The following is a 25,847-nucleotide window of genomic DNA, read 5'->3' as shown; positions in this document are numbered from 1 at the left end:
TATAATCGTGAAATGATAGCTCTTCCGTCGAGTTGAGGGGTCAGACGGTTGAATCTTAACCTGTGAACTATGCAATAACATTGTTGAACCATCCCACATAAAAACAGTGTAAACGTGAAAATCCATTGTCTTGGCTAAGTCAGGGCACCATTTGTCTTTTGCATATCTCCCTTTTCCCAGCCTTAGACCAATGTCTTTTTCTCTATCGGTTTCATGACATTCTCTCCAAATGTTTCTCCCCAAACATTTAAGAGAAACTGCAGGGGGCAGGTTTCGCCCTTCTTGGCACTAAAACTCAATTCTTCCCTTTCTTGTGCTCTCCTGCTCCCCGCTGTGTGAGATGTCCAGGTTTGTCCAGGTTGTAAAGGATATGCTTTGTGGTCGTGCATAGCTCAGAGGAACTAAATTCCTGGCAGTGTGACATGTCACGGTAAGGATGAGTAAGATGTCATGGTCGGTGAGCCTTGAAAGATGAGGCAGAGAGAGGGACGTTTCCTCGAGAGGCTGTGTATTGGATTAAGATTGATGAAGTAAAAATTGCATTTCTTTACAGAAGCCGCTCAGAGGGAAACGGGCTATCCTCTCTTGTGCTTGTATGAATTCATTTCCACATCTAAATCAGCACCTTCTTGCTGTGACTCAACAGCGCAACGCACTGCGCCACCGTGCTTTCCACTAAAAGACACATTTTATGGAATTTGATGTACTTTGTGTGTTTTTTGAACAGGTGACTATTGAAATATTATATTTGCATACTGTCAGGATGAAATAAGTTTAAAAAGCATACGGTGTAGTCTTACTAATGCATAATAATAATGTACATATTTATGTATTATCATCCATTACATTAAACTTTTATGGTTTAATGTAATCTGATTATAATTGTAAATTGACTTAGCTGGCAGGTACTATCAGTATTTACTACTAGCCATTCTACATAAGCCTTGAGCACATGCACGGACAATATAGTCAATGTTTTATCTCATTAACTATACTTCATTTATTTTTCTAAAAATATGCTTCCTCTGGATTTGTTCATTTCAAGTTTGAAAAGTAAGGACTGGAAAAGTCTGCTCAAAAACATCTGTTTGGAGCATTCCACAAGTAAACAGCTCAACTGGTAATGAGTCTGTTTTATTTGAATTTTACACAGAGTTTCAACCCTTTTGGAATTGGGAGTAAACACCAATTAGATGTGAGTTTATTTGAGTACACATTTTAAAAAGACCAAATTTGATATTGTTCCAGGAGCTTAAAGAACTTTTTTTTCCATCATAAATACAACTTGAAACATTAGTACCGGTATTCCTTATTTGGGTAAAATGCTGATACCTCCTAACAAGTCATTGCTCAACCAATTAATTACTTAAATACATATTTTCAAATTGTACTAGAAGCACCCAAAACCAAAGCTGCCATCACAAAGGTGATTTATGTCTGCGTACAACAATGTAAAGCTCAGGGCAGCACACACAGGGGCATTGTTGCGTTTACTTTGATATGGGCACACGCAAGCAGAAATACGTTATACTTATACTACTTATTTTCCTCTGAATAATACTCTTATGGACGGCTTCTCAACAAAAAACAGCTCACGCTCAGCTCATTGAATTTCGATAGTTGCTGGTGTGTACAAAATCATATCTGTGGTTCCAAACCCTGAGTAGAAGGCCCAGACACGCAGGTTGGAGAAAACAAATGAGCTCAGAAACAACGATTAGAGTGAACAAGAGTCCAAGACTTCAAGTGGAAAATATTCCAGACTAGAGTGCCATCTGCTTTCACTTTGAGTCTGAGTCCTAAACTAAATAAAGATCTCTCCTGAACAATTTTATTGACCCTCTCTCTCTCCCTCTCTCTCTCTTCCTCTCTCGCCCCATCCCTCTTTCTCCTCCGAATCTTTCCTTTGCATGCCGTATCCCCTCACTTAGGTTCACTTTATTGTTACTTTGAGGGAGCCTGGTAGCATCGACTTGAAGGTGAGCAGATGACACTGCATTAACCCATCGTGTTCACCATTACAGGTTCCTGGTCCTTCATATACAACATGCAGATGTCCTGTTTTCCATGAAACGCATATTGACTCCAGCATGAATGTAATGGATGGTAACAGTTTAATGAGTTAAGAATCGATCCCACAAACGTCTGTGAGCCGGGCAGGGACCGGGACCCTTAAATCACAACACCTTGATTCTTGATGTTTGATATGTGCCATAATAGCGCTAATATTTATGCTTTTTTTCCCATAACATTTTCTTTTTAATCATTTTTTTCTGGCGTCATTTTTTCCCAGTACACTATGCCCAATAAAGTAATATTATTTATTACTTAGGCATGTGCTCATGCAGTTAGTAGTATTTGTGCAGGTGTTTATATCAACTCACTGGTGGCCACTTGTACTCTTCTCAAATATTAAACCCTGCTATGTGAGGAGAGAAGGTGCGATAAAGAGATGTCCTAAAAAAGGGAAGAAGGATTACCGGTAATTACAACGCTTCATTTAAGGGCCTTGAAGATCATAATTTGATTAAGGAAAAGCCACTTTACCCCACGTTTGAGCATCAATATTAATATATCTGTCTGATAATGTCAATTCGGCATGCTGCTTATTCTATTAACTGCCCAGACACTGCCATCAATTTGTTTTAGCTCCTCAAATTTACTTGGACGTAAAAGAAAGATGATAATGAATTTGGCCGATCCCATACCCCAGAGAGACGTCTCCATATTTACTCCAGAGTGATCAGTCTACTGATGTGCAGTGTGTTACAGGACCGTGGAGCTCAGACCTGCTCTCAGAGAGCTTCTCACTCCAGCTGAGCCACACATGACCTCATGCTGCCGCAGATATCGACGGTCCACTGCCTCCGTCCTAATTCCCCCCGTGGGACACTAACCAGCCGCACAGGGTGCATGAATAAGTCATGAAGTGATTGCTTTGTCTGAAGCGATGCTCCATTTTGTATTTGCTGAGCTTTTTTTTCTCTCCTGCTTATTTAAATGCAGAAATGTACCCTCTCTTCATTAAAGCTAAACTAGCATCTTTGCTTTCAGATCCGTTTTCTTTCTCCTTCCCTCTCCTCCACTTCTCCTTTGGGTCCTCTTGCGGGAGCAATTTATGCATCTATTGATTTACTCGCTTTATGTGTCAGCCTCACAACCGAGGAGGGTTTCTCCGTGGGGATTATGGGGTTACAGTTAATGCAGATCCTGGATACTGCTGAAAAAAAGAGATTATTATAGGAGAAGAAAAAAACATATTTTTTTGTTCTGTTTGTTTATGTCAATGGGTTAAATTATGTTGGTTCTCGCTTTACTATCTCAATCCAGATCTTGGTTATTTCCTCAAGGGAATGAGGCCTGCATGATTAGGGTACTGAGGTCAAAGATCAAAATACAAAGTGCTCAAGAGGGGTGAGAAAGACTTCAAGGATGACTGACTATGAGAGAAAAGAAAACAAACTCAAATGGTAGCCTGACACCTCTTTGCGCTAACGCGGATAAAATTCACAGTCAGAAGAAATATTAAATACCTGAGAGGTCAGAGCGGCTGGAAAAAAAGAGATAGATTTTCTGTCACATATGGGTCCTTCACTCAAAACCCGAGCACATCAGGATTGACTGTGAAGAGGTTGTTAAATTAGCATGGTCTTGGACATATTAGTGACATGCTTGAAGTCATGTGCCATTTTGATGATATAGAGCTGGACGAGGTGTCTGGGGAAAGGGAAGTCTGGAAATCCCATACTCAGAATGTTGCCTCCACGGCCCGGTCCCGGATAGGCGGTGGAAGATGGATGGATGGATGAATGGATGGATGGATGGATGGTTGGATGAAACATATACCTATTCCCATTTCCATCTGAACAAAGTGTGTGCATCTATATTAATGTGTAAACACAAACCCTATGGAGGTCATAAATCCGTCCCTTGAAATGCATTCATAGCAAAAAATACGACGCAGCAGGCAACATGTGCAACTATTTTGGGTGCAAATGTTTTTGCCAAGTGTGACTCAAAAGGCTCAGTGCAACACAAGCTGTTTGTCTTATTTATGTCCTTCAGTTGGAAAAGGAATACTTGCATTGGCTGTTACTCGCACATCACAAATGCCGAGGCTGTCGATAACAAATACATCACTTTGAGTGTGTACTTGTGAAGCTCATTGAACTTAAAAAAGGACACAGAGGAGAGCGTTTGAAGGCTGAGTCCAAAGTTCCTGATGATGGATAATGATGTGCAAGAACAAAGAGTAAGCACCAAGAAACATGCATCCTTTCAAAAGCAGCAATCAACAAGCTTTCCAGCTGTTAAATCTTTCTGACGTCGGATGATCAAGTACGGTCAGTCCTCTCACGTTTGGCCTTTTGACCCATTTCTTTGAGAGTGAAAGTAAGAAGGAAAGAGTAAAAGTTCTTAGAAGGATTTTGGAAACTTAGAATCCTCACAAACTTATATCCTGGTTATAACTAAAGCTAAAAAAAAAAAACCTCTTTGCTCTATGCCATTGCTGCCAGTCAAAGCCAAAGATATTAAACTAGTTCTTAATCCACAGATGAAAAAGAGAATGGTAAGACTATTCGCTTCTGAATCAGATCACACAATAGTGTGCTTAAAGATGAGGTGGATGTGAGCAGGTTGTGGTGGGGGGGGGCACACTGTGAAGGACACCTGTCTCCAAAACTTTAGCAGCAGTCCCATGGCTAAGACAAGCAGCTTTCCTAGTAAGCCAAAATGAAAGGTTCTGCTGCAGCTGATAAGCAGTGTCATAAGCTGCACTCGCCAGAATGAGGCTGAGGCTGGTTTTTTTTACTTCTTTTTTTTCAAAGGAAAGGGATTTGTAAGAGAATGTGAAAATGACTCTGCTTTTACAGCTCGTTGTGATTGATTTGTTCTCCGCAGATGATCCAGTGAACATATTTCAGACGTTGTGAGCTCATAGGAAATTGCGAAGACTAAAGTAAAGCCGCTCACTTGTCACAAGACTTTGCCAGAAAAGTTCAACTCACATGGCCGTCAGTCAGAAGACACTGAGAGCTGGACGTTGGATTGATCTGGACACTGCCAACAGCTCCGAGGCAGACTATCGTTCTCCAACACGACCTGAAGCGCAGCGAGAATTCAACGTAGGTTTAGATCAGCTTTGACTCGGTGCGCTCTAAAAGGACTCGCACCACTTGTGCAACAGTGGCTGTGGTAGATCACTTGGGAGCGCTGCTCCGGTCTCTGGTGTGAACTCTGCAGAAATTACACAACAACCATATAAGGACATAATGTCTCCCAATCAGTGTGTGTGTGTGTGTGTGTGTGTGTGTGTGTGTATGCGTGTGTTTGTGTGTGTGAAAGAGAGAGAGACAGAGAGAGAAGGTAAGATCTAAGCACCAATTGTATCATGGCGTTTGGACATTTCTGGAGAGTGAGGATACTTTTTCTTTTTTTCTTCAAAGTGCAGTTTACGGATTTAGACAAGGCTTGAGGGTTAATGGGAGAAATAGGAAAATGCACAAGTCCAGGAAATAAAGTTTAAAGTTGGAGGATGGTGCAGATTTTCATTCATCAGGCCATGAAAGCCCTTGAAACGTTGAATATGAAGCGACTAGACTTCTGTTTTTGGGTTTGAAGACATTTCAGTCATTAAGGTCACACATTGGTTGAGTTAGAAGCACTAGTCTGAGTCAGTAGTTGAGTTAATGTTGATGATGTTTACCTGGTGGACAAGAGAAGGTGTGTAGAATGGATTAATAAAGGATTACCTTCCCTGTTACATGACAGTGGAACTTGCCCTCTGATTAGATGTTAATCAGCTCCCAAAACATTGTGCCTTTTTCTTTTTTTTATGTTAAAACCGAGTACAAAACACATGTTTTTCATGCTGTTTCTCCAATATTAAGACATCTTTGATTGATTTTCCTCTTCTATGAGTTGTTAGCTGCTAACTAGTTAATGGCTGCTTGAGCTGTATGTAAAAATGTGTCATGAAAACATGTCCCATCAAGCCTTTCAAGGCTGTTTGCCTCTGTTGCCGTCACTGAGGACACCTTCATTGCATTCCAAAATAATAATGGCTCACCAGTCCCACATTGAAAGCGCTGTCTGTGATGATCCACAGCAAGTGTCCATAAAAGTATTGATGAAGAGAAATGTTATGATAAGATTGCTGTGTTTATTTTCAATGAAAAAATATGGTTAATATTATTCTACCGAGGCCTCCTCCCGGCGGAATTCTCATTTTTCAGTCTATTCCAATTCTGTTGTCCAAGTCACAGATTACTGACTGAGTGTGATAAACAGACAGTAAGCACGTAAATAATAAAAGGTATGCAAGGACCTTGCCATTTTTCTCACATTTGCTTCAACCATACAATATACTTCACAGTGCACGATAAAATTTATAGTTTATTTGACATATGGTATTGACACTATACTTGAAACACCGCCATGCATTCCCAAGAACATCTGTGGAAATCCTCCATCTCTGCTTGAGTGCCCAAAAAGGAATCAATGTGAACTCTGTGGATATAACTTCTCCCTTTTTACCATGATATGTAAAGTCCTCTAGACCTTAGGCAGGCCAGCATCATGCAGTAATGATCCAAAAATACAACATACAATGCCTAACCACAAAAACCTTCAGGACCCTCGGTGCGGACTGTTTCTAAAATATAACATATGGAATGGGTTTGGAGGGAATACAAGAATAAGAGGAGTGGAAAATTGAGAACATGTCAAATCTGCAAGAGGGAGACAAAGCAGGTGGCCTGAGCACTCACGTCTGACCTGTTAGACTCACTTCAGGTTAACAGCAGCCTGTTGTGCCAACTCTGCCTTGATTCGATGAGGAGGAGGGTCACAAATGTGCTCACTGTGAAATTCATCCCGGAGTGACGGCGGGGCAGAAATGGCGAGATAGAAGGGTTAATATTTTGGACATGGAGGATCTCTGGAATCAGGGTGTCTTCTCTTTAATAGATTTGACAGATACAATTTGAGTCAACAGTAAATTATGACGAGTCTCTTCGACTGCAGGGAGGATGTGAATGTTTGGGTGGTCGTGGACCTCTGCGTACCAAGATCCTTAAAGCTCTCTATAAATTACGCCTGTTGTTGAACATTCCAAAGTTTTTCTATTGCTGCACTGGAATTAAAAGAAATTCTTTAATATTTTTTTCTTTTTACCCAGTAAAGTACGGTAATAGTCAATTAATATACTCTGTTGTTAATTCTCTTTCTAAAGCATTAAAGGGGACATATTATTTTTAAATAATATTAATATTTCCCCTTTGTGACTTCACATGGGGGGCACTTTCACGAGATGTGTGTGCACCCTCCCCGTGTCTGCGCTCCACACGTCCACGCTCTACCTGTGGCTCATGTATGAGTCGAAGAAGAAGAAGAACAGGGTGGATAAAGTTCATTTTTTGTGGTAATGTTCCGCAGAAAAATGTCAAAAATGTTTTAGTGTGTGCTAAAAAAAAGTCACCTCACCGGTTACCTGGGTTATTTAATTAATTTTTTCCCTTTTCTACAGGAGGGAGACAGTGCTGTCATTTAAAGGGGGTTCAAGGGCTGTCTGTTCACCCTCCTAATGGCTTAAATGGACTGGAAACATATATCTTTCTCTCTGGGCATTTTAAGGGGAAGGAAGTACAAGAGGAATGGGCTTAATCTGGCCTGTGACTGATTGCACAAGCTCCAACAGTTATGCCCCAGCACGCATGAAAAAACTGTTAAAACAAATATCTAAAAGGAATTTCCATCAAAAGAAGACATATTTCATACTACCCAGGAAACCCATGAAGTTCAGGATAGGATTCTGTAACTTCACTATGCTGCATGAAAGCAGACTGAGTACATTAGAGGGTATGAGCGGCATAGTTCGATGCTCCACATCCATTGCTTGCCATTTTGCGTATATGTGCATGTGTGCCTAAAATACATATTTAGAGGATAACATCATTGCAGAAAAAGAACACTATGTCTCTGGAGCAATGTGTGCTCAATGTCAATATGCATATGTGAGAGTGTCTGCAGGAAGGAATGATAGAAATGCTGCCTGGCAAAAGAAATTATAGGGGGAAAATCTGGAGCTGGAAATACAAGTTAAATGTAAAGTTATAGTATGTGCATCCGCACAGATCATGTGCACATGCACACAAATACACCTCTAAATCGTTTAGACAAGCTACAACTTTTGCTGACCAGTTACCAGTTACCAGCCTGGGGTCAGCAGATTAGTCTGAAATATGTGGATGAAATGCACCTGAGGCTCTCTGTTGCGACTGGATAGGATCCTTCCGCACCGCCGTTCCTGCACATCTGGCCCGCTGCACCACTGTTACGACTTCAGGTACACAGAGGGTGGCAGAGGTAAGATGAGGGCAAAGGTGGTGTGTTCTTGGAACAACAGATGAGGTCTTAAACCATGCGGCCCACGCAGCTGGCTCCTGCTTATTTTCTATGTACATTAAAACAAAAAGGTTATGGTGCTTGTAATCACATTGGGTCTGTCAGTGGCCTCTTTGACACACTTTTGTACATTATTCTGATAAATGCTCATATGAAGCTTATTTTATATCGTTATCTGGTAAAAAAAAAATAAAAAAAAATAAAACACACATTCTTGGCATCTGGGCTAATGCAATGTGGCTACGATGCAAAAAGGGGTAGATGTCTTTTGACTGGTTGCATGTTTAGTTGCCATGCCCTTTGCCAGATAATTCCCCTGTGAGCATTTCATTAATCATCTTGGTGATGTAGCATCAGAGCTACTCCTACTGTTTTTGACGTTATGTGTTTACTTTGGTGTTGGGATGAGTTCAAGAGACTTAAAAACATTAAGACATACTCACTAAGAACTTCAAGCTCCTGTACCTCAAATGCCACAGCATCAGTTTTGTTAATCTGATCTCATATTCCTCCTTTCCTAAGTGTTTCCCAGCTCGATCTAGTCAGGGTAATGGGACGCTTCACACCAAATCAGACTGGACAGGAAGCTGGATGGTTCTCATAATGTAAATGTCACCAAGGAGTTCAAACAAGAAGCACAGACAAAATCTGAGCGTGTACAGGGATTATGTTACATCAGAACTGATTAATAGGCTGTACTGAAGTACAAGCGATGTGTCAGTGTCAGCTGTATAATATTTAATGCCTTGTCCACAAAAAAAATGCAATTCAACTTATTACTTATCTGGTATGATTAACAATGGTTTTATCTTAGCATTTTTATAACTAAAGCATAAAACTGCACATGGTCAGTGAAAAAACGTTGACTGGATGTGAGTACAAAATAAATGCTTGATGTTTCAACACAAGCTTGTTTTATTACAGTACATTTTGCCTCTCCCACAGCCCCACCAGGTGGTTTCCCACTGTGGGCAAAGGCCACAGAGATCCTGCAGCGCTTAAACCTCCTGAAGGTGCTGAGGTTAGTTAAGGGGCTTCTGGGCTCACTGCAGAAATTATAGGTTTGCTAGAGGGGTTGCAATGAAGACTGTGAGGCATATGAAAACTTCAAAGTGGTGCATTTAAGCACCTCCATTTGAGAAAAAGGAGCATTTAAAATACAGAACACATTGGCGATCGTTAAGATTTTAAACATTGCGTTAAAATATTGGTTTCAAACAATGAGCAGAATTGTGGGGTTTTTTCGGTGGGAGGAGTTAACGCTCGTATTGAGTTTTGATAGGTGCTGGTGTGGTGGACCTGGCATGCGTGAAACCTCCATCATCAAACGCCGCCATTCAACCTCCGCCATGCGTACCCCTCGTAGAGACATGTCCAAAAATAAATAATATGTGGTAGCCGTGGCAACTCCCATATTGTTAATGCATGGCAACGCATGGGGGGGATAGGACCAACTGTCTTGTGGCTTAAATTCTACTTGTTTCCTTTTTGAGTTTGTGCCTTTCTTATATTCATATTTATTACAAATGGATACAATCTACTTTGTTATTGCTCATCATGTGGTTTCGTTGACTCTAAAATATATTTCACTAGTAAATAAAAGTATTTTTTGTTTACTCTCTTCGGAGATGAAGCCAACATGAGCGCACTAATCCTGTAAATATGAATAGCGGGCAATTTGGTTTGAAGAATGATCATGTCCCTTAAGACGTCACCTCAGGAAAAACAAACTTTAGGAGAAGAATTTTGCCTCTCAATAACTTCTGATGCATCTGGTGCAAACATTTAGAAGATAGCGCTTATTTATTTTTATTCTATATGGATTTTCTCGACTTTCAAGATTGAAACTTTGGATCCCCTATTTCCTGATGAGATTAGTGCGTTTCCTTTGATGTGGCTTTGTGCCCTGTTTAGTGTGTGTGGGAAGAACTCTTACTTCTGTGTGTGGCGGGGTTGAGGCGAAGGGGGGGACAAGCCAGGCCCCTTTTAAGTCTGGCAGTGTTTAGATGTGGTGCGTGACCTGGAGTCTTCCATAAACCTGCAGAATCAGGAACACATACTGCTGTAAAACACCAGTGTTGGCAGCTAACACGCTGATCACAGCTGGCTTATTTGGCCGTGTGTGTGTGTGAGAGAGAGACAAACTACCGGCTTATCATGTTCAACATGCATCATAATTAATGTGAAAGAAACATTACTACAAAACATTCTTTTTAGGGTTAAAAGTAAAAAACATTTAAATAGTAACATTGAATAACATGCTTAGTATTTTGAACAATGAAGCTCCCTGTAAAAGTTAAGCACAAATGGTTATTAATGACAAAGTGTTATTTAAACATCAGCTAACTTAACAACAATAGATTAATAGTAAATCTTTCAGGGTTACTTCCTCATAGAACATTTACCAAAGCTTTCACCTCAATCACGTGAAAATCTCTCAATTAATGGAGCAAGCACTGGTTGTCATGGTGAATACTCGGTGATGATAACTGATCTACGGCATCAGTTGCTCCTCATGGTTTCCATGCTCGGTTAAAGGTGGTGCAATGCAGAATAAATACTGCTCAAGGCCTTAACATTAATTCATTCATTCATTCATTCATTCATCTTCTTAACCGCTTTGTCCGTTCCCAGGTCGTAGGTCGTGCTGGAGCCTATCCCAGCAGTCTACGGGCTAGAGGTCCATCGCAGGGCCACACAATCAATCACACGAACATTCACACCTATGGACAATTTAATGTATCCAATGTTTGCATGTTTTTAGTGGTGGAAGGAAGCCGGAGAACCCAGAGAGAACCCACGCAGACACGGAGAGAACACACTAACTCCTCACAGAAAGGCCCCAAGTCGGATTTCAAGCTGTGACCTTCTTGTCACCACCAGCGCTTATCACTGCACCACCATGCTGGCTGGCCTTAATATATTTAATCCAAATGTAATTCTCAACATCCAGAAATTAATAATACAGAAATGTAAAAATTATGCTAAAAGAACATCCTGCAAATGTGTTCCATTTACTATTTAAATCGTAAGTTGCTTACTTATGGAAACGGAAGGAAAGGATTTATGCTCCTGAGCCCGGAGAGCTCCTCTGCTAATATTATAACTTGACTGCACACACGCTTTACAAAAACAGCAGCACGACATCCTGCAAGGAAAAAGAAAAACCTCCATCGGCAATGACCTAAAATATTTCCCCAGAGTGACTCCTGAATGGCTCACTCACAGCCGTAGAGGGCCCCACAAACCTCAGGGCAAAGACCGATGTGTTTGCTGCTCTTGATGCAGAACAGATGAGAAGGACTTTATGGACATTTTTTGGGGTTTCTATTGAAGATTGAACACACAAGCCTTCGGTAGCTTCACAGTCAGACAAAAATATTTAAACAGCGATGCAACCTTAGCATTGGAGAGAGGAAAGTGTCTTTGTGTTTATGTGTGGCTGCGTCACGGCAATTTATCAGCGTGAGCTCCAGAATCAAATGAAGCCTGTGAGGCCAAACACAAGAGGGTGGGGTGACTCTGCACAATGTAAAAGCAGCATCTGACTGCTCTCCTTAAGAATATTTATCAGTTCCTGTCACCACCCTTTGTGACAAATAGGTCAAAACATTCATACAACAAGTTATTATATACAGAAGTAAAAATCTTTCATCTTTGATCAGACATACTATTACATTTTACCCAGCGGTTCAGGATACCAGTTTTTATATCTTATAAATCACAGTGGCTAGTAGACAAAATACTGACTAGAGACAGACAGACTTTAGACGACAAACATACTGTAGTTTGTGCAATATCACGGTTAGTATTTTAACAATTAACTGTACTGAATATGTGCAAATATGTGGTTCAAATACTATTTAATTGGGGAATTATACTGTAATAGTTGTATTACTTTATGTTAAGCATTGTGTAAGATTGTGATTTGATGGAGTTTGCGACATTTAAAAAACATTCCTGTTTTCCTTTGTGCATGTTCAGTAACACCATGTATGATATTTTACATATAGAGCTTCCCCACGGGGCCGATAAAGCACCGCCTCACTGACATATTCATTAAGTGTTCTGTTTACAAGAAGCAAGACACTCATATGTGGATTTAGAGATGGATTCCAAATGGCTCTGAAAGCTCCTTACTCATCCAGCAGATGATTGTAAAAGCTGCTGTAGTCATCGTCACACAGCCACGGAATCTTTCCTCAGAGGCAACCATCCACGCTGCTGCCCTTCATCAGCATTTTAACCGTAACCAAGGTGTCTCTTTGATGAAGAGCGCTACAACATTATGTTAGACTGTAGGGGCTTATGTGAGGCTGGATCTTTGTGTGTTTATTATGCTTCATACAGAAGACAGGATGCTCGTTTGGCTGTGTTTATTTAGGGATTTGGTGCCATCATGAGGGAATATCGGGTATGAAATGAACCAAAATCACTGGTCATTGAGCTTCTGATTGAATGTGAAATGCATTGATTTCTGATTTATACCCAAGATTAGTTGAGAAAGTGTCTGTTTGTGCCATAAATATGCCCACGTGAGACTTTGTGTGAGTTTCCATGTGATTCAGCAGGTCAGTCTGCACGCTACTGACTGAGCAAGGAATAAAAAGCCCTGATTCCAGTAACTCATGGCCCTCCGGTCGCAGTCACTCTTCCTGTGGTCGCTGACTAACTAAAGCACCAAAACTTTCACCACCACTTACTGACGGTACTAGCCTCGCCGTGGCATCACATGTCTCTCTATGGATGTATAATTAAATGACACAATTAGTTAAAGCGATAATTTACATGCTTGTCACCATTTTCTGTGATTCAACAGGAAGTGAGCATGTAAAGATGTCGTTACAATATTTAATGAAATTGCTCTTTATAAACAAACTAAAACCTAAAAAAGACCATTAAAAGTAAAAAAAAAAAAAAAAAGACAGGTTCAAATTAGGATTTTATTTGAAGATACGTTGGTGTTGTTTGTAAAAAAGGTTCTAATATACTATTTCAAACAGCGTATCTGTGGAAGCAGCTCTCATTGCCAGTTCATGGTTGATACTTAAATTGAAAACACTGCTGTTTCAATTGCATGTCTGGTTTTTTAAAGCTGGTGCGAAATAAATAAATAAATAGAATTCTGTACACAAGTGAGCTGCACGTTTTTTATATTTGCTTGTTTTCATAGTGTAGATGTTTAATTTCCAGTAACTTAGAACAGTAGGTACACTATACCCTGTTCGTTTCAACAGGTAGTTAGTCAGACTCGTGCCAAAAACACACTGACAGCTGGAAAACTGATTCCATATCCAAGCACACTTCAATTAACAAAAACATTCCCATACGGCATTTCAAGCCCGCTGTGGAAAAATACCACAAGCGTTTCTTTTGGCTGTACACCTCCCTCTCTCTGCATCAAATTCATTGATTAATAAATCGTTCCCTCTTCCCCTCACTTTACCTTCCCACCACTAAAACTCTGATTGATTGCAGAACCTATTTGAAAACCCTGAATCTGACAGTATTTATAGGAACTCATCCAGCACACTTCACATTAGTGCTTCATTCATTCATCCAAGAGCGTTTTTATTACAGGGTGGGCCTGTATCATCACATTAACGCTCCTCCGCATTAGGAGTGGTTGTGTGTGTGTGTGTGTGTGTGTGTGTTTGCTTTGAGGTGCTGACTACAAGCATGTGTGATTGAGTGAGTGTGTTGTTGAATGTCACATGGTCACCTTTGCCCTCTTTCATTCTGCTATTTACAGAGATGTTGTACATATAATGTGAACATTCACTTGCTCCCTCTATTCTGTGCTTGTAAATTTCAAGTTAATATGTGAACATGTGCTGCATGTTCTTCACGTGTTGCATTGTGAAGGCAGGTTGAATAAAGCTGAGTTGGACCAGACTACCATCAGTATGACCTAAATGTGAAGGGCTATCATACTAACATTTTCCTACAGAGGGCAGTATTGTAGTTATATCCTTCCCTCAGGAAAACGTCTTCCTGATGGAGAGAGATAAGCAGCTTGAAAACTCACCGGAAATTTGCTGGTTTACTGTTAGTTTAGATTCAGCCTTGTTAATGTGTTTAAAAAGACGCCCACTGTGGTTTATTTTCAGGGAAAATACAAGAGATTCTTTGCAAACATGTTTGCCCCTTTAAACCAATTCGACTGATCATCATTTGTCTGTGAAGAGAGTTTTTTTTTCTTGCAACTTGCGTTTGGAAGTGCGCAGGTCAGTTTATCCCAATAAAATCTATTTATAGTTACTGTGACAGGGCACCAGGCTCCTAGAAATATTTGAAGTTGCATTAAGCCTTTGTATTCACCCTGTTCTTTATAATCGTTAACATTTGTTATGCTAACATTAGAAGAACACAGTACAAAAAATAAATAAATAAATTCCGAGATAACCCACCACCGTTTTTCACACCTGTCTAAAACCTGAACACATCGTCGACAGAAGGCTACCAAAGATGGGCTGTAGTCGGGTGGAGGAAAAAAAGACTCTCACTCTGCTCCGATTTTCAGATACAATCCGGAAGTGCGATTATTACCAATTGGGATACTGTATACAAAATCTTTGTAAAATTGACTTTGATCATCAGGTTACATGTATCATGTAAAATTAGGACGACGTTAATTTACGACGAGTGACCATCTTCATTTGAATATACCTTCTTTAGATTGGCGCGTGTCTGTATAACTGTGTCGTCAGTTCCGTAAAGCGCTTCTCTCGGCTTCATCAGAAGACGATAGAGGAATGCTTACGAGGAGTCAAAGGGCGAACGCAGTCGGACCGAGACGTCGCCTCGCTGTGTCATTACAGTAATCTCAAACAAAAACACTGCATTATTTTACAGGGACGGTTTTTCTTCCCGTGTCGAGCCGGCAAAAGACGCACCAGTCGCGCACGGACTGAGATGCGCCGCCGTTAGCTTGTTATTAGCTTCCTCGTTAGCTTTTACGACGGACCGAACACGCCGTAAGTCAACCCGTTCGAAAATATTTCATTTCGTCTTGGTTCGGAAAAGTTTGCTTTTCTACCACTGTTTAAAAGCCAGTTTCGTGCATTAAACTCACCGGGTTGTTTTCAATTATTAAACAGTTTCCTCTTAACAGATGCATGTGTGAAGTAGAGGCAGGCCTTTTGGGAGAAAAAAAAAAAAAAGGCTGAAATATATTTATCATTTTGTGGGAATAACGACCATGATGTGTCATCTGTTCTGCTGGGAATAGATCTCTGCTTGGTGGGACTGTGCCCATCGGGCTGCATCCTGCGTTGAGTTTACCTGCTGCAGTCCTCTCTCATGTGCAGGTGCACCTGTTTTTTTTTTGTCTTTTTAAATAATTGAAGTCTCGGTCTTATATTATACAAAATAATAACCACGATTGTCACAATAGCTAATTTTATTTGTTATTTCGGGAATATAATCTTGAAACTATGTCATACCTAATATTTAAATTGTCTGCTCTTTCGCCATCTCGCATTTATTTGACTCTGGATTGAGAGACGTCACAGATGTAGATGCTATGCAAAGCCTGGAACCTGTTTGGTCGGACTGTGACGCCATTGGTCACTGTTGGTCTTTAACAGGATCAGAGGGGTGTCTCTTGCTATAGGTTTGGAATCTTGGTTTGAAATACTTTGACAGTTTTAAAGTACACACAAAAAAAGAAACGTATCTTCTCAAGGCAGTTATTTCCCCCCCACCAGCATGGATCTCCGTGTGAATTAAAGCAGCATAAATTACGGGTATTTCTGTACTGCTTGACAGAACAAAAAACGAGCCAGAAGTGCATCATGAATAGCTGATTGTATTGCTAATATTTGTTTACCTCTCGATGCAGCATTGCAGTACACGCTGCACTGAGACCAGGTGTGCCGTTTACCTGTTTGGCTGACACCCTGCTCTGGAATGGAACCAGTCAGTTTTCAGACTTCCGATTGGCCTTATTTTGGGAGCGGCATCTATGGCTGTGTCTCCTTCACACACATGCAGTACATGTTGGTTCCTCTGAAATGTTAATGGCAGTGATTGAATTGAGGTTTTTATTTCCCGTGAGAAATGAGACCTTTATTACTGAGTGCCAAGCGTTTTTAGTCAGCTGTGCTGCTGGTCAGTTTTGTTTTGCTCGGCTTAGCTTTTCTTCCTCTTCTTCCTCTTCCTCCTCCTACCAGGAAATCTTCATCTGTGTCAAAACTAATTTCGCATTTAGGATGAGTCCTATGACAAACAGCCTTCTGTCACGAACAGAAGGCCGAACATTCTCCTACAGGATTTAACATTTTTTTCCGCACGGGGTCTTTGTGTACTTTGTGTAGGTTAGAATTTTCCACCCTTAATATAATAAACCTTCATTTTAAAAAAACTCTTTTTTTATCTTTATTTCTATTATCTTCATCTTGCATAAAATAAATTTGAACTGAAGCTGAAATGTAACCGTTTGCCTTCCTATCTGGGTTTTCGGGGATGGGGTATTAACATGTAGCACCGTAGCGCAGAGTGGCCACTTCAACAAGGACGCTCATTGTCGTGGTGACTCTTAGGTGCGCTTTCATGCTGAGTGGCAGCCTTGCTCTTTGAAGATCAATTGTATTCCCATCTGCCTACGAATGTTTCTGTTTTGATCGAGCTCTGGTCTCTTTTAGCCCCCCCACCCCCACCTTTTTATTTTATTTAGGGGTTTGTCCGTTAAATTCATGCTTTATTAATGTTTATTTTTTATTTTTTATAGAAGACACTGTGCAATATGACCGACAACATTCTGAGTAAAGCGGCCACCATGGAGATTCCGATCAACAGTAATGGAGACACGGGGACGCTACCGGAGGACGACAGCCTCGAACAGGTGAGTCGTGGCTGCTGTCTCTGTTGACATGGCATCGGTATTATTTACCAGTTTTAAAGCTTGCGTACATAAAGACAAATGTGCACTCTGTTAAAGTTGCCATTGCTGTTATGTCTTCACAAGATTAGCAGAGAGGATATGCTCTTTTCTTACTGCGACACTACCTCACACAAATGGGACACGAGTACTGATTTAGAAGCGTTGAGCAGATACTTCCTTACTTTTTGATTTAGAAGCTTTTGCTGCCGTTGCCGTAAAACATTCAGCAGTCTAAAATCAGCCCTAAAAACCTGTAGTGTGAAGTCTTCATTAGTTACAAGAGAAATCGTACAGGGAAATCATGATTTAAAACCGGCTGCCTTCCGTTTGATACCTCATTCAGGCTTGTACGTGTATTTGGTTAACTTCAACACTGGACATTTAGCTTGGATCGGTTAACTCTGGTAGACTTGTTGGGACTGGTTACTTGAAGAGGCACTCGTGGGCTTCGTTTGAAGGCAGAGACGCTCCGGCTCGGCGCAGCGAGTTGACCCAGAATATTTCACTTCCGTCGCATTGAGAGTCTTGACGATGGCTTCAGGGTAGAGTTGCGTGTAACAGGTTGCGTCAAAAGGCACACCTCGTTGGACAAACAGACTGAAGATCCTGGAGGGAGCATTGACGCTTTTGTTTGCTCATCCGACTAGGTGTACCTCCACTGACGTAGTAAAACAAAGTCTTACCTTTTCACCAGGCTTGCACTGATATGCGAGTATTACGTTCTTTGGTACGGGTTTTCCTGCACTGTTTAGCGTCTTTTATTACCCGGCTGTCAACTGCAGTTAACCCAAAACGTTCTGTTCATTGTCCTTGGGCTTTGAGTTAAAGCAGCAGCAGTCTGTGTTGACTTTGCAGATGGACAAAGACTGATATGTTAAAGGCGTAGAGTTTATTTTAACTTGGGTTTAGGAGGTCTTTATCCTCAGTCAGTGTATTGCCTACAGTTGACGTGGCCAGAGTGGAAAAGATACAGGATTGTGGTTTGGGAAGCCACAGGAAGAAATGCGCCACTGCGAAAAAGGATCACCACCAAAAACAATCAGTCATATATTTAAATATGTTCCCCGCTTTATATTGCTGTCAGTCCGCCGCCTCTGAGTGGAAGCTCGAGCTGATTTGATCCGTCTACGCTCTCTTCAATTGTAAAAAGATGTTTTACTGGCGTGATGATTGGCTGAAAATACTCTAAATATAGAGCTCTTTAAATAGAGTTTGTACTTTTCGTAGCTCCACGGTGCTCTAACGACTCCATCCACAGCTGAACATTGCTTGGAAAATAGGGGAGGAGTGCTATTTCTCTCCAAACGGGCTGTGATGACTGCCACCTACGGCAGTTACAGAATACATTATGTATCATTAATCACCTCATAAAACCATTTAACAATCAATTGAACTGTGATTAGGAAAAAAAAATAGTCTCTTGACATTGCATTTGAGTCAGAAAAGGAATGGCGAGTGGAGGAGAGGGTTCGACCGCCAGCAGCAACGCAGAGAATCAACAGCAGTTCCAAAGCATTCTGCTGTTATTTACAAGTTCTCTTGAGGTCGTCACCCGTGCTGCTCGCGTGAAATCATCCGTGACCGTCGCTTCTTTACCGGAGAGACGGCACGCCATGAGGTCGTAGAACTCTTAAGGAAGACAAGCCGTGCGCGAGGAAGAAAATGCAGCGGTAAAAGTTGTCCTTCGTTCAACCAGGGTTTCTGTTGTTGGCTCCAGCTTCGCGGTTCAAATATCCCTCTATCCAGCTAAATGCTAAAGACTGACGACGGGTTTATGGTTCTAGGGCTGTGTCGATAACCGCAATAATGCAAAAGCACAGCCGTGTGATGCCTTGCTCAAAGTTATCTTCTTAACAGTCGTAGCCACAGTTTTATTTGTGTAGCAGGACCTTTTAGACAAAAGCTGTGGCAAGGCTTCCTCATAAAGAAAAAGCCAAGGCTTTTTTTTATTGCACGTAATGTATTAGGGGATTATTTGCTATGGCAAGAATGGGGTAACGGATGGAAGAAGATAAACTACAACACACCAAGCAATGAGCAACTTAGACATTAACAAGCAAAATGACAATTCCCAATCTGTAGCCAGATCAGTCATCGCTGCGCTCCATCCTACAGTCCTGCTGTCCCACAATTATTATTAATTATTTATTTTACAGTATTCTATTTTGTTTCATTATTTCTGTCATGATCTTTGTTTCGTATTTGTTTTTTGTCGATTTTTCCCTCCCTCCATCTCTGTGCAGGCTGCAACTCTGCAGTGGAGCTTAGATGAGAAGTTAGGGAGCTCCAGAGGCGGCAGGGTGAGCAGGCCATGTGTGTGTTTGTGTCGGTGTGTAGTGCTGCTCAGTGGTCTGACTTTGTGTGGCATGACATAACATAACAACAGTTGGGGCAATCGAGGGAGGGGTACCGGGGTTGGGCCACAAGATGAAGCAAACCCAGCAGCGGTTCTATTCTTGATTTTTAATAGCATCAAACGCTCTCCTTGTGCTGATTTACTGAAGGCAAACAGCCTCCCTTTAAGAGCCGAGGATTTCCTTGTCACAGACGTACCAATACGTCTCAGGCCAAGCTTTCAGGAAGTCTCCTTTGTGTCTCCAGTTTGCATTTTTACGGCGGATGATATGGATCTTTGCCTGTGGTTCAGTCAACAAGCAATGCTTGAAGAGAATGAAGCAGGAGGGTGGCTCACTGCAGGGTAAAGTTAAATTTAAGTCCGTTTGTTGCAGGAGCTACGGTTCACACCGTTTACGAGACCTGCTCAGTCCAGATATCCTTTTTCCATAAATCCCTTTACAAATATGTTTTTGTTTCTTTTTTCCTTGCAAGCTGATACTTGAGCAGAAAGACAAACAGCAGAAAATGGCGAGCTTAATTAAGGAAACCATACATAAGAAGGGTTGTTGGGCTTCACTTGAAGCCTTTGATTATTTTGGAAGGAGAAGATGGTTTACTTGGGCGTCTCCTGCGACGTGGATCATCGAGTCACTTGAGTCGGGCTTGAGTTTAAGTCCCAACACAGCTGTGCTGTTGCAGTCCTCTGGCTGAGTTCAAGTCATGAGTCGGGCTGATTATTGACTAGGACCTTCTGTGGTGTGTTTCGTGTCTGTTGCACTGTTTTCTACGCTGGGCTTCCGAGAGCCTGCTGCATAAATGGTGCTACGATCGGTATTATATATATAAAGAAATGTGTATATATATATATGTATACTGTATATATTATAATATGTCTAATTAAATAGTTAATATATTAAAAAGCATATTTGATCTGATAAAATTATTGGAGAAAGTGCATTCTGAAACTACAATCTGTTGGTTATTAGAAATATACATTTCTGTTATAATGGAATATATCAATTACAAAAGCTTTTACGTTTTTCCACGTAGGATTAATATGAATTAGCGGAGGTTTAGGTTTACAATTAGCCTGCCATCGACCAGGTTTGTGTCTCAGGATAAATTACAGTATGTGAGATTGAGATTAACAGTCATAATCCAGAATATTTGAGTCTCGCTTCATTGATCGGCCCTGAACAGAAACGCGTGTGCGCTGACTGACGTTCCTAACATAGTGGTGTTTGTCTCCCTCTAGTGAATAATCCTCTAACCTGCATTGTCTTCATTAACACTATTGCGCTAACCTCCTGTCTGTTGTACACTCCCCTACCCTACCCCAAACCCTCTATCCTCCCCCCTGGGTTTTTCTTTTTATCCTCACGCTGCAGGACCTGCAGCAGGTGATGGTGTCGGGTCCCAATCTCAATGAGACTAGCATTGTGTCTGGAGGTTATGGAGGAACGGCAGAAGGTATCATCTCCACAGGTTCAATCAAAGGTATAGTCCTGCGAGTTCTTTGCAGTCTCTCCTCCGCTGTCCTGCTGGGCCCTCTGACATGTTTGGTGACTCTGGGGTGTTTGGTTACTGTGGCCTCTGATAATTCCCACAGTGAGATCATACTCTCAGCTATGGTGGTAAAAAATTGTGTCGTTTGGGGTGATGGGTCGATCATTATCTCCTCGTGTTGATGTTGGGGATCCACTAAGAACACACTTCTTGTTGATGGCATCGACTTCTTTCCTTGCTAACGCTGTCAGAGGACAACAACGCTCTCTTTCTGACTTATCGGAGGTTAATATTTCTGCATCTTTCTTTCTCTCTCTCTCTCTCTCAGGCCCTGCTGTTCACTACAATGCAGAGTTTAACAAAAGGATCCGAGTTACAGGATTAGGTGGCTCTTTAGTCCTAACTATCTTTTGATAATTGAGAGCTTAATTCCAAAATGTGACAGCGTTTGGGGCTGAGGCTAAACATGAAGACCCGGTCTGTAGATACTGTTGTATTTACAGAATATACATTTATTTAACGCCAATGCAATTTCTTTTTTTCTGTTTTAAATGAATAATTCTCACATGAAGGATGTCTCATTTTGGAAAGATGCTTCTCCGACTGATCTTCTTCCGTTTAGTGGTGTGATGGGCAGTGCATTACTTTCTGCCCTCTGCTCTTCATCTTGGGCTAATTATGGTTCTTTCTATCAAAGTACATATTTGTACTCTACTTTCTGCGTATTTCTTTTTTATGGAATCGGAATACTTTTATTGATCCGAGAGCAAAATAGTTTTTTTTGTTTGTGCAAGATAAATTCTCACGAAACTGATTTCTTCAATTTTGCCACAAATTGTTTGCTTGAGAATATTTTTTGTCAAATTTGGATTTTAGCAATTGTAATTCCTCAGTTTAATAATGTACATTTTATTTAAATATTAAATAAAAGGTCCAATTTATCATCAGAGTGTTTCGTACTGCTGCCTTTCTAGCTGACTCATCTTCACCACTCATTTGTCTGCATTGTCTAAAAGTTGTCATCTTGTCTGTCTTTGTCCTCCTTTTCTTCATGGCCTCCCACATGCTCCTCATCCTCCTTTTTTCTGTATTTCCCTGCACTTTCCAACTATCGTCTTCCTACGTTAACATTAAATTTTTTTGGGCATGCTTGTTCAACCTTGATACTGTAATTCCTGTTTTAACCTGAGATATTCAATTATGATTTTAAATCGTTCTACCCAAACAACTACAAATATTACAAATCCCTTTTCCTGCACCAACCCCCCCCCCCCCCCCCGAACCATTCCTTCATCCTTATTTGACCACCCATCGACTGTCACAGACCTGCGTCCGAAGCCCCGCCGAGGTAGCGTTCCCCCGAGCAGTTCTTTCCTCTTCTACTTAGCAAGCCAATCAAATGAATACAAAGGTAATAAGGAGGGGGGGGGGGGGGGGGGGGCTGTAATGTAATGCTCCCACAGGCTCTGTTGGTGAGCCTAATGTGCATTATAGCAGCGACCCAAAATATAAACTTCTTCTTGCAGTACTTTCATGTAGAGATGCTCAACTTTTTTTTAAGAAAAAAGTCCTGTTTAACTCTTTCAATGCCATTGACGTCAATTGAAACCCAAACATTCACCCCGACATTGAATTCTGCCTCTTCAATGCCCAATAACTCCAGGACGAAAAAGGGTAGGAACACACTGATGAAAGAGGAGACTTTAATCTGTCATTTGGTAGGTTCAGAGTTCGCATAGTACAAATTATTCTGTGGGGCTTGGAACATTTGGCAAAATGAGTGAAAACTGTTCCTCTCAGCTTATAGCTGAGCTGAAAATGGCTGGCACTGAAACAGTTAATTATTATCTCTGCATTTTCCTGCTATTTGACCACTTGGTCATTCTGTCTCACTGATTTTCCTGTTTACAGTGGTTGAATATTGTGGAAACGGCCTTGATTCACTGTCCTTTACATCGTTAATGTAAAGGACATGGTCTCTATTTAGTCCACTGAGTGTGTGTGTGTGTGTGTGTGTGTGTGTGTGTGTGTTTAATATTTCAAACATTTTCACGTTTCAACATTTGTGTCCTATCGCTCAGGTTCTAACATGCACCACAGCAGCAGCGGCTCATCAGTGACGGCAGAGGAAGCCACACATGGCGTGGCTGTGGAGAAACTAGAAACGGTGAAGAAGTGGGGAATCAACACTTACAAGGTATCGAACGACGAGGTCGATCCCGTGTCCTTAGACGGTCACAGAAACGGGGCTGGTTGTGAACGTCTCTGCTTCTTCCTGAAATGTTTCAGTGTACAAAGCAAATGATCTCTGAGCGTTTCGGCCGAGGCTCCCGGACTGTGGACCTGGAGTTAGAGGCCCAGATAGAGGTGCTGAGAGACACGAAAAGAAAATACGAGACTGTGCTGCGATTGGCCAGAGCGCTGACCAACCACTTCTACAACATGGTGCAGACGCAGCATGCGCTGGGCGACACCTTTGCTGACCTCAGTCAGAAATCTCCAGAGCTCCGGGTGAGACCGAACCCCCCCCCCATTTCACGTAGCTTTTATGTTGCTCAGTCAACTGGTTCGGTTCACAGATCTGAATTATTTATGCTTTTTGTCTTTTAAAGGATGAGTTTGGCTACAATGCAGAGACCCAGAAGTTGCTGTGTAAGAATGGGGAGACTCTACTCGGTGCCATTAACTTCTTTGTGTCCAGCATCAACACGCTGGTCAATAAGACCATGGCGGACACCCTGATGACCATCAGACTGTATGAAAACGCCAGGTGAGGGCCCTCAAAAACACGAAACACTGAATCTCAACATTACATTCATATCTTCTCGTAATAGATCCTATGAAACATTTGGATTGTAACGTAAATTAATGTTTGATTTAGATCTGAAACAATTGCTTTAATAAAAAAATATAATTAGGAAAGCACAGACCTCCGCCGAGCAGCTCATTTCCCTCCGGATTGGATTGACCGTACACATTCCACATGGTGCTCTGGATCATCATCATCAAAAGGTTCTAAATTGGTCTTGGTGTCTTTGTACAACAAACATGAAAAGTAAAATGAATCAGAGTTTGTGTATTTTTAACTGATTTTCTTTTTATCAAACACCCAGCTTCATCACATTTATATATCTATTCATGATTCATGCACAGAAACACACGCTACAACTGCTGTCTTATTGGAAACGACCGAACTGTTGTAATATGTTTTGCTGAAAACTGGTTAATTTGGGTTCCATTAATTGTAAGGTTCACACGGGGCCTCAAAAGCGCTTCTGCTTGCCTCTTCTGAGCAGACTGGAGTTCGATGCTTATCGGTCAGACTTGGAGGAGCTCAGTATGGGTCCGCGGGACGCCGTCGCCATGGCTCGCATAGATGCTGCCCAACAGCAATACCAGATCCAGAAGGACAAGTTTGAACGCCTACGTTCAGATGTTACCATCAAGCTCAAGTTCCTGGAGGAGAACAAGGTGATGGGCGGGGCAGGCCATCGAATGTAAAACCAGCTTCCGTTTCTACCTCATCTCCCTTGTTTTTTTGTCCTCCAGGTGAAGGTAATGCACAAGCAGCTCCTTCTCTTCCACAACGCCATCTCGGCATACTTTGCCGGCAACCAGCAGCAGCTGGAGCAAACGCTGAAGCAGTTCAACCTGAAGTTGAGGCCGCCGGGAGCCGACAAGCCCTCTTGGTTGGAGGAGCAGTGAGCGTTCTGCCGGAGCCGCTTTCTTGAACACCTCCGCCTGCGTACAGAGGACCGTTATAGATCACTAGGATGAAGACGCGAGAGGAACGTGTGGTTGTTGATGACGAATGGGTTAAATGCAGGAAACCTCGTTTCTTGAACAGTCTGGGGAGGGGGCGCTCCTCGGTGCCTCTCGCCAGATTTCTTTTTCTCGATCCTACCTTCACTTTGTGCTTTGTTCCTAGAGAAGCCGATCCTCTTCGCCTTCCTTCTCCTCTAGTTGTCTTAATCTATTATTCTGCGTGTGAGCCTGTGTTAATCCCGGGCATTATTTCTTGTGGTGACCAAACACAAATCAAAACTAACAGGCATTAGGACTCTCCCTTCGTACCTCCTCACATATGAGCTAATATTCCCAGAGCGTGCAGCCAGGACGAGAAGAAGAAAAGTTCAGACTCCACATGAAGGAAATATTTATGGTACATTCATTTCATATCAATGTAAGTTTCAAGTAAGTAAATATGACTCATTTATAAAACACATTTTTTATTCGGTTGACTTTCTGTTCATTTTTGTATTTATTTTATTACTTTAGTTCTAGCCGGTGGTTCTTTGTTTCAGAGTGAAGGGCAGGTTTGGGTTTTACTGTTTAACTGTCTGTAACGGATCTTGATGACATTTTTTAGGAAATGTTTGGAATCGATGCTTACATTTCAGGGATGATCCCGAAGAGATCCTGGATTCTGGATCACTTTGACATTTTTGGTTGCATTGCAGTCAATGGAGCTTCAAAATTTGTTCCTCGATATGTCGGTTGATAACCGATGTTTATGGGTTTTGACACGCAATCCGGATTGGATCCAGATTGCGGTTATTATCAAAATTATTTTAAAAATGGGGGTACACTTGTGTTTCGGCCTACTGTGCGTTTAATGTTAGAGAGAGAGATTGGTGGAGGTTTGCTCGCTCCAAATTCTTTTCTAGTTTAGAACTTCAACAGGTTCCGGACCAGGCAAACTGGTCAAGCATTG

The 25,847-nt window shown here is 41.5% G+C and overlaps 1 protein-coding gene across 1 annotated transcript; it reads left to right on the top strand.

The window, feature by feature from the left end:
- Nucleotides 1-17,152: 17,152 nt before the first annotated feature.
- arfip2b (ADP-ribosylation factor interacting protein 2b) lies at nucleotides 17,153-24,838 on the top strand. The gene is made up of 9 exons (XM_068744521.1): nucleotides 17,153-17,251; nucleotides 19,534-19,590; nucleotides 21,016-21,124; nucleotides 21,462-21,518; nucleotides 23,215-23,330; nucleotides 23,423-23,644; nucleotides 23,746-23,903; nucleotides 24,430-24,604; nucleotides 24,683-24,838. Exons 1-9 carry the CDS (start codon nucleotides 17,153-17,155, stop codon nucleotides 24,836-24,838), a joined length of 1,149 nt encoding a protein of 382 aa, XP_068600622.1.
- The last annotated feature ends 1,009 nt before the right edge of the window (nucleotides 24,839-25,847 follow it).

The sequence above is a fragment of the Brachionichthys hirsutus genome, chromosome 10 (assembly GCF_040956055.1).
Source record: "Brachionichthys hirsutus isolate HB-005 chromosome 10, CSIRO-AGI_Bhir_v1, whole genome shotgun sequence".
In the NCBI taxonomy this organism is placed as follows: Eukaryota; Metazoa; Chordata; class Actinopteri; order Lophiiformes; family Brachionichthyidae; genus Brachionichthys; species Brachionichthys hirsutus.
Note: the sequence above shows the minus strand (reverse complement) of the source record. Positions and strands in the feature narration are given on the sequence as shown.